Source organism: Sphaeramia orbicularis, chromosome 14, assembly GCF_902148855.1.
Source record: "Sphaeramia orbicularis chromosome 14, fSphaOr1.1, whole genome shotgun sequence".
Taxonomy (NCBI): domain Eukaryota; kingdom Metazoa; phylum Chordata; class Actinopteri; order Kurtiformes; family Apogonidae; genus Sphaeramia; species Sphaeramia orbicularis.
Window position 1 is genome coordinate 33835256 of NC_043970.1, and position 14002 is coordinate 33849257.

Consider the following 14002-nt stretch of genomic DNA (forward strand, 5'->3'; position numbering starts at 1 on the left):
GAACAGTCCTCTGGCACATCCTGGTGATGGCAGCTTTATGTAAAGGAGTTCTTAAAGGATCCTGAGTTAACATGGAGTATGTTAAACCTGTGTGCAGCACGTGCCTGGTGAAGGAGAAAAGCTGTTATCCATGGAGCTAAGAGATGGTGATTCACCAGGTAATGGCACCAGGTAAACAAAAGGCAGAGCTGCCATGTTGTTTTAGTTCAGCTGGAAATATGTGCAGCAAGATATGAAAGTGTTTATGGACAATGGTCTTAAAAACAGCATCTGTAAAGAGAGGACTTACGTAATGCATGTCATTCATTCATACCACAGATTCCCACAGTAGATTTTCAATTTATTATCTTATTCATCTTATTTATTTTATTATCTGATATTAATCTGATGCAGAATGCATCAAAAAGTAATGATAAACCACAGTTTATGGTAAAAAATTAATATATCAGAGGCATGCAGCTGGTGGACTTTTAAAGATACTAACTTAAACTGCAATCACTACTTGCTTTGAAATATTTACATCACCCTGTTACTATAACAACACATAAGTTGTCATTCCAAGTTGGAATATATATTTTTTTACCTCTTCTTATGAAATTATTTTGACAATGTGATTTGTTCTTGATACTTACAGTATGTATTCATTGTAGCTGGTAAGATGTTTTTACAGATGTACATAAATAGGAACAAAAAAAGAGGTATGAGTCTGAAAACAAAATTATTCCAACTTTATGGACAATATTATGTGTGTGACAAGTTTACAGCTGTCTGAACATACAGGTCACATTGTTGGCCTTGTTAAATAAAAAAAAAGTCCACTCACCAGAAAGAATGAAAACATACAGATTTTATGCAATGCTGACACATAATTATTATTCACCATTTATTATAATGACACATTTAAAATGAAAGGCACAATTTTCTACTTTTGCGCTGCTGAAAAGTCACAATGATCTCCCTCTTGTGTGAATCTGTACCTTGAATACGTTGAATATTGTCATATCGTTCATATAAATGAAAGAAGAAACTCAGGGTTTGTTGAAGAAAACCATCCATGGAGCAGGTTTCACAGAGTAACTTCCTGCAGTCACTGAGTTAAACTGAACTTGTGTTCCGTGTTTCCCTTATTTCTGGGTTAACAAACTCAGAGTTTACACTAAACCTGAACAGCACCAACACATGTGTGTGTTTTCTGTTTTAGAGAGCATCATTACTGTCTGGAAAGGCCCCAACAAATAAAAAATGGAGACAACAACTGCAATGCAAAATAATTCTAAAATAACTACTTAATGAACAAAAGCCACATTAAACTTCAACTAAACTTACACACAGAGATGAGGTGAGGTCAGGGGTGTGACTGAGTGTGAGTGGTGGATGTGATGTGTGTTGAACCAGAAATGCATCAAAAGAATAAAGGACCAGGTGCTCTATGTGAGCCTAAGAGGAGGCTCCACCCACCAACCACAGACATGGACTCAAAATGTCCACTGTGACAAAAGTGAAGTGAACATATCCTCTGGTAATTATGACACATTGGATTTGTTGTGCTGGATTAGAGCATTGTTCTTTTTCTAAATTTGTTATTTAAAATATTTATTCATCTGTCTACATATCTTGGGTTTTGTAAGAAGCAGAAAGGGCCTGTAAGTAGAACAACTAAACACTAACACTACAGCTTCAGAGTAGAATCAGATTTGTCTTGAGTTGTTTTGTTTCTTTTTCTAGCCCCTGCTGGTCTGACTTGAGCTTTAGAAAGAATGCAGGGTGGCAACTAAATCGCATGCAAAGAACCAGCAGGTTTTCCTTTTGTTTTGTGTCCATGGGGGTGATCTGTATCTGTTCTCTGAGTACAAACCCAAAACAAATTCACAAGTTAAAAAAAAAAAAAAAAAAAAAAAAAAATGTCACAGTTCCACATGACCATAAAGACAACAAACTGACAGATACTAAGAGCTGGTGTTCATTTTTATAGTTAAAAGTGTAGTTTGTAAGGATGTTATCCTGCCAGTGTCATCAATCTCATCTTCATCTTATTAATTCATACCAAGACAACAGGTAGAACAAGTCCAGTGTGACACACCCATAAAGCACTGCACAGGAAATGTTGGGGCAATAAAGGCAGCAGGACGCAGCAGGACGCACGGTACAGTAAAAGTTTAACTTGATTTTACTCCTAATAGATTTTTTTAAATGGGAAAACATGGTCTTTTCTGGTGTAAAATGATAGTTTGTCTTAATAAGCAAAGTGAAATAAACCATTGTCACTACTTCCATCACTGTGAACACCTTAGCCAGAGGCAGACGGAAAACACTTGCACTGGATTTCTCATTTGAGTCTTTATAGACTGCTTTGCCTTCCTGTGTTTACTGAAGATTACCTTAGTGCGTACTGATATAAAACATAACATAAGTATAAAAGAGTTGTTTTAGCTTCATGTTTTGTATTGTTCATCAGACATATACGAGGGCTGTTCAATAAGTTCATGGCCTCACCCAGAAATACTGAGTAAAAATCAAATGCATTGGTCCGTGTCAATGGTGATGGGATAGTGATGCTTGAACATCGATGGACCAAGTGCATTGCTGTAAATGGAGATTATGTTGAAAAACAAAATATAAATTATCAGTCTGTGTTGTTCTGTTTTGGGTGAGGCCATGAACTTATTGAACAGCCCTCGTAGAGTGTACATGGTTTTTTACTCTTCAGGTAGAAATTCATTTAGAAAATGCCTGCTTCGAAAAATAATGATTAGACTGAATCTTGTCTGAAAATGGTGGAAGGTGTTTTTAAGATGAGCATTTGTCAAAGTCAGTGCAAATCTTCGCCCCTGTAGCGGTAATGATGGGCATCCTGTTCATTCCAACTCTTTCTAATTTCAAAGGTGACATGTCTTCATTCTTGTTAATAGACTCCAGCGATCTCACCAGACTGCTGAAGAACATCATCATCATGCATTATTGATACAGTGATGAAGCACATTTTATTTTTTGTTTCTTGGTGTGACAGGATGATGAACGATGGCTCTGGTTCTTTGTGCTCTACTGTGTGTTGTGCTCTTTGACACTGGAGCTCTGGGGTTTGGGATTTTGCCAGGGGAATCTCAGAGTCACCAGGAGATCACAGAGCAAGCCATCTTAAATGCAACTGTTTACGCGTGCCGCCATCTGGCACAGGCTGATGGGACAGTCTTCAACTTTCCTGTAAGAATGTTATTGCAGCTACTGAAAACAGCTACATCTTTTTTAGAACTGTTTCATAAATGAAGCTGCTTTTCATGTGCCTGTTTGTGTAGCCACGGCCTTTTACTGCTTCAGCTGTTGCTGCAGCCTGTGGAGCTTCATCATCATCAAAAAGTTTCCGTCAAGCCATCATAGCCATCACCTTCACAAATGTCAGGGTAGACATTCGTCATGCCCTCAATGCCAGCTTCCACTTTGATGACGAAATGTTTGTGGGTGGAAGGAAAATCATCACAGAGGGGATTTTGGCTGTCAAAGCCAGTAACAAGCAGGGAAACTATGAGGCAGCGAGAGAAAAGCTCGGAGAGATCCTCCATCCATTACAGGTGATTATCATTGTCTTTCTACAGACAGATATGTTCAACAGGATGCATGTTTAACTCCTGGTTACTGGTCATTTTCCTGGTTACTTAAAGGACTTCTACAGCCATAGTAACTGGGTGGAACTAGGAAAGTCTCTCCCAAATGCCAATCTGATCAGATCAGACACCAACGTCGGTAACATAGCAGGTACAGATATTTTGATGTGATGTCTGTCTGCTGTGTTTTTCTTTGTCGGAAGTCTAAGCATAATTCAAATGCCTTCTGGTTTCCAATGTTGTAGCTGAAAGCAGGGCAACATGCCGCAACTGTGATGGAGATGACTGCAGGAACAATATTTTGGACGACATCATAAATGAGGAGGTGTTGACCTCTGGGTACTTTGGCATTGTACCTGTTGTTTCAACCAAACCAAAAGGTGAATGTCTTCCTCATCTCCAACTAAAGTAATCACACAAAAGGTTTAAGACTCTGAATTCACCAATGTTTTTAAATATGGTGGAAAAAGTACTTTGGTAATAAGAGGTATGGAATAATAATAGCAGCAGGTTGTCATTTCAGTGATGAAATGTATGCGTTATTATTCCCACACAGCGATGACAGTCATGTCCTGAGGTATTATGTTTTCAAATTGTCAGTCCCACTCTTGTTAATGCAATGTCTTGAGGAGATTCCTTTCACATGCACTTTGACTCAGATGAACAAAGACTTTGGAAATGAATATTCAAAAGAATAAAATCACATTGACCCAACACACATTTTTAGCGAAATCATATGAGTTATAAAATAACTTCATTAAGTTAATTTTGCCATGACTGACATTTCATTATGCTGTTCAGCTGCATTAACTGTCATTCAGAATACAACAACAAAAACCTCCTGATATTATAAATTTGATTAACACAACGTTCTGTGGCAATATTAACCCTCCGATATCCTGTCCACCAAGGCCCTGCCTGAGCACCAAGTGTGCCTTTTTGGCACACTTGTGGAATAATGTTAAAAAAAAAAAAAAAATCATACAGTTTGTTTTTAATTCTTTTACACTTTTATCTACTTCATCAACTTGAGCCATAAATAAAAAATATCAAATACTCAATGATTATCATCACATTTTTTAACCCTTTAAATGCCGTGTTTGTAATGTAAACAAACCATTTTTTTGGATGCAAAAAACAAAAAAAAAACAAAAAAAATTTTTTTTTTCAATATACTACATAAAAAGTGGATCACATATTATTTGATTTTTGCAGCCTGGCATATGTCAATGATTGACAGCAACATTGGTTAATTTGCATTATTATTTTTGGCACTAGGTCAAATGTTCAAAAATACTAGCATCTGTCACCAAGTGTGCCAAAAAGGCACACCTATAAATCAAACTATTAAATATTATATATTGATTTATTTTTCTGCTATAATTTGATTTTATTTTTGTAAATCAAGGTCAGCCCTAATCATACATATCAAATGGAAGAAATAGTGCGTTTTAGGCACACTTGGGAGACAGATGCTAGTCTTGTAATTTTCTTTTGTTTACCATGTGCAAATTTTAGTTGGTGGCCAGAATTTTAAAGATCATGGAAAAATGAACAACTTTTGAATTCTAACCTTATTTAAATTGTGAAAAATAATATGAAGTTTTTTAAAACAAAGTGCAAAGTGTGCCTAAAAGGTGCACCCGGATACCGGAGGGTTAATAACAAAAAATCCTTACATCAGAGAGTATTGTCCTTAAAAGCAAAATGCAAAACAAATTGCACTCTTTTGCTGCTTCTAATGTTGAACAGGAAAATGCAGCCACGGTGGAGGTGTTGATCAGACGAGCACCATCGAACCTAAAGGTGGCATCAACAAAGACACATTCAAGTCTAGTCATGGACATCTGCACACCACAGCAGCAAATATGGCAGTAGCTGCAACCAGTCAGCTACTGGAGGACATTCGAGCGGCTGCAGACGACAGACCATTTCTAGAGTAAGAAATCCATCCTGCATGTTTAAGTGATTGTTAAATAATAATTTTCTGAACCTCTTTTTGTTTCTGTTCCTCTTTCAGGATGATGGGAATCTCCAAAGGTTCCAGTAAAGCTCTCTGTTTGGTGATTGACACAACAGAAAGTATGAGGGATGACATCGATGCAGTGAAATCTGTCACTTCGACTATAATCAACAGTGAAGTGGGAACAGAAGACGAGCCCTCACTTTACATTCTCGTACCTTTCAATGATCCAGGTACAGGGTTAAACGTGTGGATCTTTGTCCTAATGTCATTATTTTTTTTTAAATGTGGAGATTTCTATGTGTAATTCAAGAACACAAACATATTTCTTTCTGCGATTTACAGATGTCGGGCCACTGATAAGGACCAAGGATCCAGAAAACTTCAAGAAAGCTATTGATTTACTGTCGCCATCTGGAGGAGGAGACGAGGCAGAGATGAGTCTTTCAGGGCTTGAGGTGTTGTTTTCTGCATACTTGTTAGTGTTGAATGAAGCTAAAATTGTTCTGAATTTTAAAGCACTCCCTTCCTTCTTCCCTGTGTAGCTGGCTTTAACAGTTGCTCCATTTAACTCTGAGATCTTCCTCTTCACTGATTCATCTGCAAAAGACACATATCTGAAAACCACAGTGATGGCACTCATAGAGCGGACCCAGTGTGTGGTGAGTGATACAACTACAGGGTTTTTTTTAACCCTCCCAGACCCAAACATCCACCATTGAACAAAATCATCTATATAAACCGTATAATCCCTGTTGACCCACTAATCCATGTAAATAATTGGTGTAAAATGTAGTTTGTCATCTTTTCATGGTCATCCCAGTGCTACTTTTGTGGCACTTCGAAATTAGTTTTTTTTGTCTATATTTGACTTAAGTTATTTATCATCATTTATTAAAATATTATCCTCTGTATTTTGTGTTTTTTCAGTGTAAATCATGTATTTTTCTGTATTTAATTCAGTGACACTGTAGATATTCCTAAAAGCTCATATTACAGTTGATGGTTATTCTATCAAAAACAGAGAAAACAGAAGAAAAAGTGACTTTTTCAGTAAAATCTATCATTACCTGAATGTAAACCATGTGTTTCCATCCACTGTCATTGATCCAACTCCATGGGTTTTACTGGTGAATCAATGTTGTAGAAGATGACGGTGTTTCCATGTTCACTACGGAGCCTCTGAACATCCAAATGGGTCATATCTGATGACCATGAAAAGATGATAAACTGCATTTCACACCAATTATTTACATGGATTGATAGGTTTAGTGGATCAACAGGGATTAAGCTGTTACATCAGTAGATGGTTTAGGGCGCTGGTGGATGTTTGGGTCTTTATGGGCTACTTTTATTTATTTATTTTTTCTTTCCAGGTGAACTTCTTGATTACTGACACATCAACAACCAATCGTGCCCACTGGTCCAACAGGAGACTGCTTTCAGACAGGTTGGCAGCTGCTGATGCTCAGGTGTACAGAGACGTGGCTCAGGATTCAGGAGGCCAGTTTATCGAAGTCACAAAGTCTGAGCTTCCAACGGCTACCAGCATCATTATAGAGTCCTCCAGCTCCTCTCTGGTAAGTCAAACAATATTATCGACAACAACTAGATTAGAAAACTCCAAGATTTCAGCTGTGTAAAGTATTTAATGTTCCCTAACAGGTCACTATCCTGCAGACAGCTAGGAAAGGAACCACAGATGATTTCCCTTTTATAATTGATGAAACTGTAACTAAACTTAGGATCTACATCACTGGGCGCTCGTACAGCTTCACTCTCACCAGTCCCTCAGGTGATAAAGTATTATGGAAACATTAGACTCCTGCTATGAATGAATGAATGAATGAATTTAACCCTTTCATGCATGAATTATGAGAACCTTGATCAAGATTTTTTTCGGAGTGTTTCTATTCCTCTTTAGGCATGAAAGAAAAAACATGATTGAAAATTTTTTTTTATGAACCTATGTTTCATGGAGTTGCAAAACTGTCCACTCAGCTGGACACCATGCATTTAATTTATGAAGCAAAAAACATGTATTTACTGATATACTGTGTGAAAACTATGAAATAAAAACCTTTTTAACGCTGCTAATCTTATTTATTCTCTTATATTAACATACTCTAATACTAGTTATTACTCATTTCATGGAGATAATATGCAAAAAACCCTAAAACTTTTTGCTTAAAAAATAAACTGTTAATTTCAGTCTAATAACAATTAGCAATTGATTTACACTAAACCATGTTAGTGCAAATCAGGTTTATCAAGAACAGCAAAGTTACAGTAATTGTATGAATTGCAGTGTTTGGGATGATGCATAAGCTCCACTATGTTGGCTGACAACAAAACCCATGAATAAACAATAGAACAGCTGTAGAATAGTTGTCCACTGTAGTGACCACTGTGCATGAAAGGGTTAAAGGAAGAATTGAGCCTACTCACTGTTTACTCAGTTCAAACAAGAAGTTATAATCATAATGTGTTATTTTTATGCATGTTTTTTGCAGGTGAGACTCAGAAAAGCACAGACGCGACAGGAACATTAATCACATCTTCTCAATTAGTGGGAAACTTTCAGAGTCTGCAGCTGAAGATCCAAAAGGGCCAATGGAAACTGACTATGTCATCAACAAATCCTTACACTGTTAAAATCATAGGTAATACATCACAACTGTTCGATTTAACTTGAAAACAGTGGCTCACTCTTGGCTTTGTGGCAGCTATTTGAGTTGCCTGTCAGAGTCATCTTTAGCATATTAGTAAATCTGAACTTTTCCTTTTGTCTCCCCATCTCATGTAGGTCAGAGTCCCATTGACTTCCTGCTTGACTTTGTGGTGGCATCACAAGGCCCATTCTCTGGATTTGACACTCTTCAGACACGTCCGAAAGCTGGTAAAGAGAGTTGTTAAGTTGTAACTTGATGCTGATGTAATATATCAGGGGTGTCAAACTCATTTTAGTTCACCGGCCAGATTCAGCCAAATTTCATCCGAAGTGGGCCGAACCAGAAAAATAATAACATAATAATATACAAAAAATTTCAACTCCAAACTTTTCTCTGTGTTTTAGAGCGAAAAAAGTGAATTTACATTATGAAAAGGTTTACATCTACAAACTACCCTTTCAAAAGATGTGAATAACATGAACAAACTGAAAAAAAGTAAGTATAATTTGAACAATACTCTGCCTCAGTTTATCATTTACACATGTACATTATAACTTACAGATAATCAGTGGATCTACGAACACACAAAACATTGAGTAAAAGGCAGAATATTGTTAAGATTGTACTTACTTATCTTAAGACATTTCAGGTTATTCACATTTTTTCCAAAATTATACTTTGTTTAAGTGTAAATACATGAAAATATTTACATTTACAAAGAGAAACATTTGGAGTTGTCATTATTTATATGTTACTATGATAGTATTTTACTGGTCCTGCCCACTTGAGATTTAATTGTTCTAATGTTGAACCTGAACTAAAAGGATTGTTAATATTTTAGTGTCATTTTTGCATTTCTCAAATTCCTCCCAAGGGCCAGACCGGACCCTTTGGCGGGCCGGATTTGGCCCCCGGGCCGCATGTTTGACACCTGTGTAATATATGATCATTTCAGACATACAAAAATGGACTCGCCCTTTACAATTTGTCTTTTTTTGACCAGACTTTACAAAAATAAATGTCAAAGTGAAATACATTTCTACAAAATAATATCAGTTAGTTAAAAAATAATGTAAAATAAATGATTGTGTAAATATTCAGGCTCCTTGAAAGTGACTGACCCAGTCCAACAGAGGTCCAACCAGTTGGTGCCAGTCCCACAACGGGTGTAATGGAGATCACCTGAGTTCAGTGAATGCATCTCGTATAATTATATTATAAAGATATCTACAGTATGTGTGGAAGGTCCAGTCATTGGTTTATCAGTATTCCTGGCTACAGTTATACAATAAAGACAAAAGAGCAGTCCATGCAGCTCAGAGAAAAGGTTATTGAGAAGTATAAGTGAGGGGATGGATACAAGTTGCTGAACATCCCCTAGAGTTCAGTTTCATCTATTAATAAGAAATTCTTGTCAAAAAAAAAAGAAGAAGTTATATTAGCTATAATTCCATTTAAATAAGAAAACACCAAAGAGGGTAAATACTTTTTATGTGCATTGTACTAATTCTAACTGCTGATATTTGTAGGTGTTCAGGGGAACCTGATTGTGACGCTAACTGGGAGTGACACGGCCACAGTTACAGAAGTGGCTCTGGTTCAACCATCAGGATCAGGTGAAGTTAAAGGAACAGTGGAGCCACAAGAAGAAGGGAAGTTCTTAGTTCAGGTGGACAGGATGCCAACAGAGTTTGTAGTGCGAGTAAAAGGGTCGGATTCAGGTACAAGTACAGCTACAGCCTCATCCTTCCAAAGGCAGTCATCGACCATCTTCAGAGCCTCTAATGTGACCATTAGTGTAAGTGTTCCTCAGTTATTACACCAGAAATGAGAATCCAAAAGGAGTCCATGAGCACTGACTGGGTTTGTTGTGTTTAGGCTGATTCAAACAGTCTTTTAACACCAGGAACACCCCTCGTTGTGCCCTTCACTGTGACGACCGATGGAGACGGAGGAAACTTTACCATCCGAGCCACCAATAACAGACGTTATGAGTCCACTTTTCCGACCAGCTTATTTGTGGAACGGGCCGCAGTAGTAATGGAACAGTGACGCTGTCAGCTCCTCGTACCACCCCATCTGGTACTGACGTCACTCTCACCATAGAAGCAGAGGCTCCTGGGGGACAAGACACAAACTATGTGATGCTACGGATTTCCGTCCTTAACACGGTAACACTAACTAATCTTTGTTTTTTGGATGTTATATTTTCCCTTTGAGAATAATATAATTTGTCTGAATTGTTGAAAAATCTATATTCGTGTGCTTAATTAAATCCTTTACTTCCTGGTAACAAAAAATACTTTTATTTTTTGCATTTTGAGCTGACCAGATGTGAAAATAGTATCTCAGACATTTATATGCACTAAAAACAAAGAAACAAAACTAAATCTGCCCATTTGAGAAGGTGTTGCCTGAAAAATGCTGTCATTTTTGCTTTTTAATCAAAAAAGTCCAACTCTTTCATTGTTTCAAATCATATAGTTCTTTTCATAAAACTTCTAAGTAACCTGTAACAGACATGGGTTGAACATGAAACGAGCCTCTAATGCTACATTTACTTTGCCAAGAACTAATGCACTCAAAAACACATTTATATACTGAGCCATCTCATATATGTTATATATGTTACCTCCAGAAATGATGTTAATAAGTAATCATGTTGTTTTTAAAACAAATCTTAAGAAATCTGTAATCAGTAATGAAACAATGCTAAATTAATGTAACTATGTTTTTTGGGTTTTTTTTTTTCCTGTCTATGTGCTTTGTAAATATATAAATTGTATTACTTTTTCACTGGGAATGGACCCCAGGAAGAATAGCCTCTACTTTGGTAGAGACTAATGGGAATCCTTAAATAAAGAAATAAAGTAACTATAGAGACAGGGGTTACACCAGTATTAGATATTTTTTACACTGATATACAAATGCAAATAAAATCTATTTTTCCTTTTTGGATAGAAGTAGGCCTATATATTAACTAGTATCAGCTTGGAGCTTTGGCATATGGACCAAACCATGTCTGAAATAAGGACCCCCTCCTTATTTCAAGTGGGGGAGGCGGGGGGCAGAGGCCGACTGGATTTTATTAAATTTTTTTGCTCAAAACAAAACTAATCCAAAGAACTAATATGTTCATTGCGCCTTATGAAACAAACATCATTTTATATTGATAGGTGAATAATTTTTGTCATGGGCCCTTAAAATTGTCATCACTTTTCTCCTCCTTACGGTACCCCTGACAACAGATATTTACAATGTGCTACAACTCACTCTTTTACTGATTCCATTATCAATTGATCTGCTTAACATAAATGTCAGTTATAATTAATACCGATAGTCATAAATTTAGTTTTTCAGATGTTTCAACTAAAATTGTGAAAAACAATGTAAAGTCTATACATTTCAGAAGCTGTGCCTTGCAAGGATTTAGCACACAGGTGTCAAACATGCGGCCCGGGGGCCAAATCCGGCCCGGCAAAGGGTCCAGTCCGGCCCTTAGGATGAATTTGTGAAATGCAAAAATTACACTAAAATATTAACAATCCTTTTAGTTCAGGTTTCACATTCAGACCAATTCAGTCTCCAGTAGGCGGGACCAGTAAAATATGATCATAATAACATAGAAATAATGACAACTACAAATGTCTCTCTTTGTAAATGTAAATATTTTCATGTATTTCCACTAAAACAAAGTATAATTTCGCAAAAAATGTGAATAACCTGAACAAATTTGACCAACCTGAAATTTCTTAAGAGAAATGTGTAATTTTAACAATATTCTTCCTGTTATTAAATGTTTTGTGTGTTTTATCAGTTATAATGTGCATGTGTAAATGATAAACTGAGGCAGAATATTGTTAAAATTAAACTTATTTTTTTCATGTTATTCACATCTTTTGAAAGGATAGTTTGTAGATGTAAACCCTTTCATAATGTAAATGTACTCTTTTCATTCTAAAACATAAAGAAAAGTTTGGAGTTGACATTATTTATATATTATTATGTTATTATTTTACTGGTTCGGCCTACTTCAGATCAAATTTAGGTGAATGTGGCCCCTGAACGAAAATGAGTTTGACACCCCTGATTTAGCACTTTTGCTTAAAAAATGAATCAGCTACTTCCTCAGTTGTCAAGTTTGTGAGTGATAAATGCGTTTTTTCCTTGTCTCACAGGTGACTGATTTCAAACAGCCTGAGTGCAAAGTGCTCAGTCACCAGTCCAACTGCTCTGGAAACTGCAGCTCAGACATGTGGGAGATGAGGATCCAAGTGACTGACGGCTCAGATGGGACGGGAGTCGACCGTGTCAGCCTCAGACAGGGAAACGGTACCATGAACGTCAGCACAGATTCTGCAAACGACAAGAACAAAGTGGTGTCGTACGTTTCACCCTGCTGCTCACAGATGATGGAGCTGGTGGTTGTGGATGGAGTTGGAAACGTGGGCTCCTGTTCCTTCTCCAGGGACGGTTCAACGGCTGCTCTCTCTGCATCCACCAGAATCACACCGTCGGCCTTTCTGTGTCTAATGAGCATGCTGACACTCGGCCTCCATGTCCTCAGTCAACATCTAACATGAAGACCAGACTAATTAAAGATGACTTCATATAATGTGTGAAAAACTAATCCTATTGTTCTTTAGTACAGCATGTATTCCAAAAAAGTTGGGACAATGGAACATTTTGAAAATCTTATGAATCCACATTTTATTCATATATTAATATAGAAAAAACTATATGGAAGTAAATCTGTCTCATCAGATTTGGAATTATAAAAGCCATTGAATTTCTAGCACTGAATTTTTTTGCACTGAAATTAAGTATCGGAATTTTTTTTTTGCACTGAAATTAAGTATCGGAATTTTTTGTCTCTCAATTTAACTATGTTCATAAATTCAGAATAAAAAAAATTCAAATGCAAAAAATTCAGAAGCAAAAATTTCAGATGCAAAAAATTTAGATGCAAAACATTCAGATGCAAAAAATTCAGATGCAAAAAAATTCAGAAGCAAAAAATTCAAATGCAAAAAAATTCAGACGCAAAAAATTTAGATTTCACATCCGGGACACCACGGATAAGCAATCGATTCTATCTCAAGTCGAACCGTCAGCCAACCAACCAACCAACCAGTTACGTTAGGTTGGTCATGTGACACCAATGCAGGAAGACAGTCAGCGCGGATGTGTGATCTGAATTTTTTGCTTTTGAATTTTTTGCTTCTGAATTTTTAGCATCTGAATTTTTTGCATCTGAATTTTTTGCCACTGAATTTTTTGCTTTTGAATTTTTTGCTTCTGAATTTTTAGCATCTGAACTTTTCGCCACTGATTTTTTTGCATCTGAATTTTTTTGCTTCAGAATTTTTGCATCTCAATTTTTTGCTTCTGAATTTTATGCATCTCAATTTTTGCATCTGATTTTTTTGCATCTCAGTTTTCTTTTATTCTAAATTTATGAACATAGTTGAATTCAGAGACAAAAAAATCAGATAATTTCAGTGCAAAAAAATTCAGTACTAGAAATTCAATGGCTTTTATAATTCAAAATCTGATGAGACAGATTTACTTCCATAAAAGTACAATTAAAAAAAATCTCTAAATTCCAAAATGTAACTTTTGTATGTCTTTTAATTTTATTTGCTAACATGTGACTGTAGGAGCCTGGTATGAACACATCCATGGCTATGTATAAAGCTATAACAAAATTATAATTTTCGACTGGGTTTGGCATTTTGAAGTATTTTAGATTCAGCCAAATCCCTCCT

At 36.4% G+C, this 14002-nt stretch overlaps 1 protein-coding gene across 1 annotated transcript; it reads left to right on the top strand.

The window, feature by feature from the left end:
- The first annotated feature begins 1995 nt into the window (after positions 1-1995).
- LOC115433460 (von Willebrand factor A domain-containing protein 7-like) lies at positions 1996-13015 on the top strand. Its single transcript, XM_030154883.1, is given in 17 exon segments — positions 1996-2143; positions 3008-3201; positions 3294-3566; positions 3657-3750; positions 3845-3979; positions 5352-5538; positions 5620-5795; positions 5908-6020; positions 6108-6224; positions 6939-7142; positions 7228-7357; positions 8076-8225; positions 8369-8461; positions 9764-10032; positions 10113-10257; positions 10260-10405; positions 12413-13015. Coding segments are annotated over 16 exon segments (2820 nt in total). The 5' UTR covers positions 1996-2143; positions 3008-3018; the 3' UTR covers positions 12818-13015.
- Positions 13016-14002: the final 987 nt, after the last annotated feature.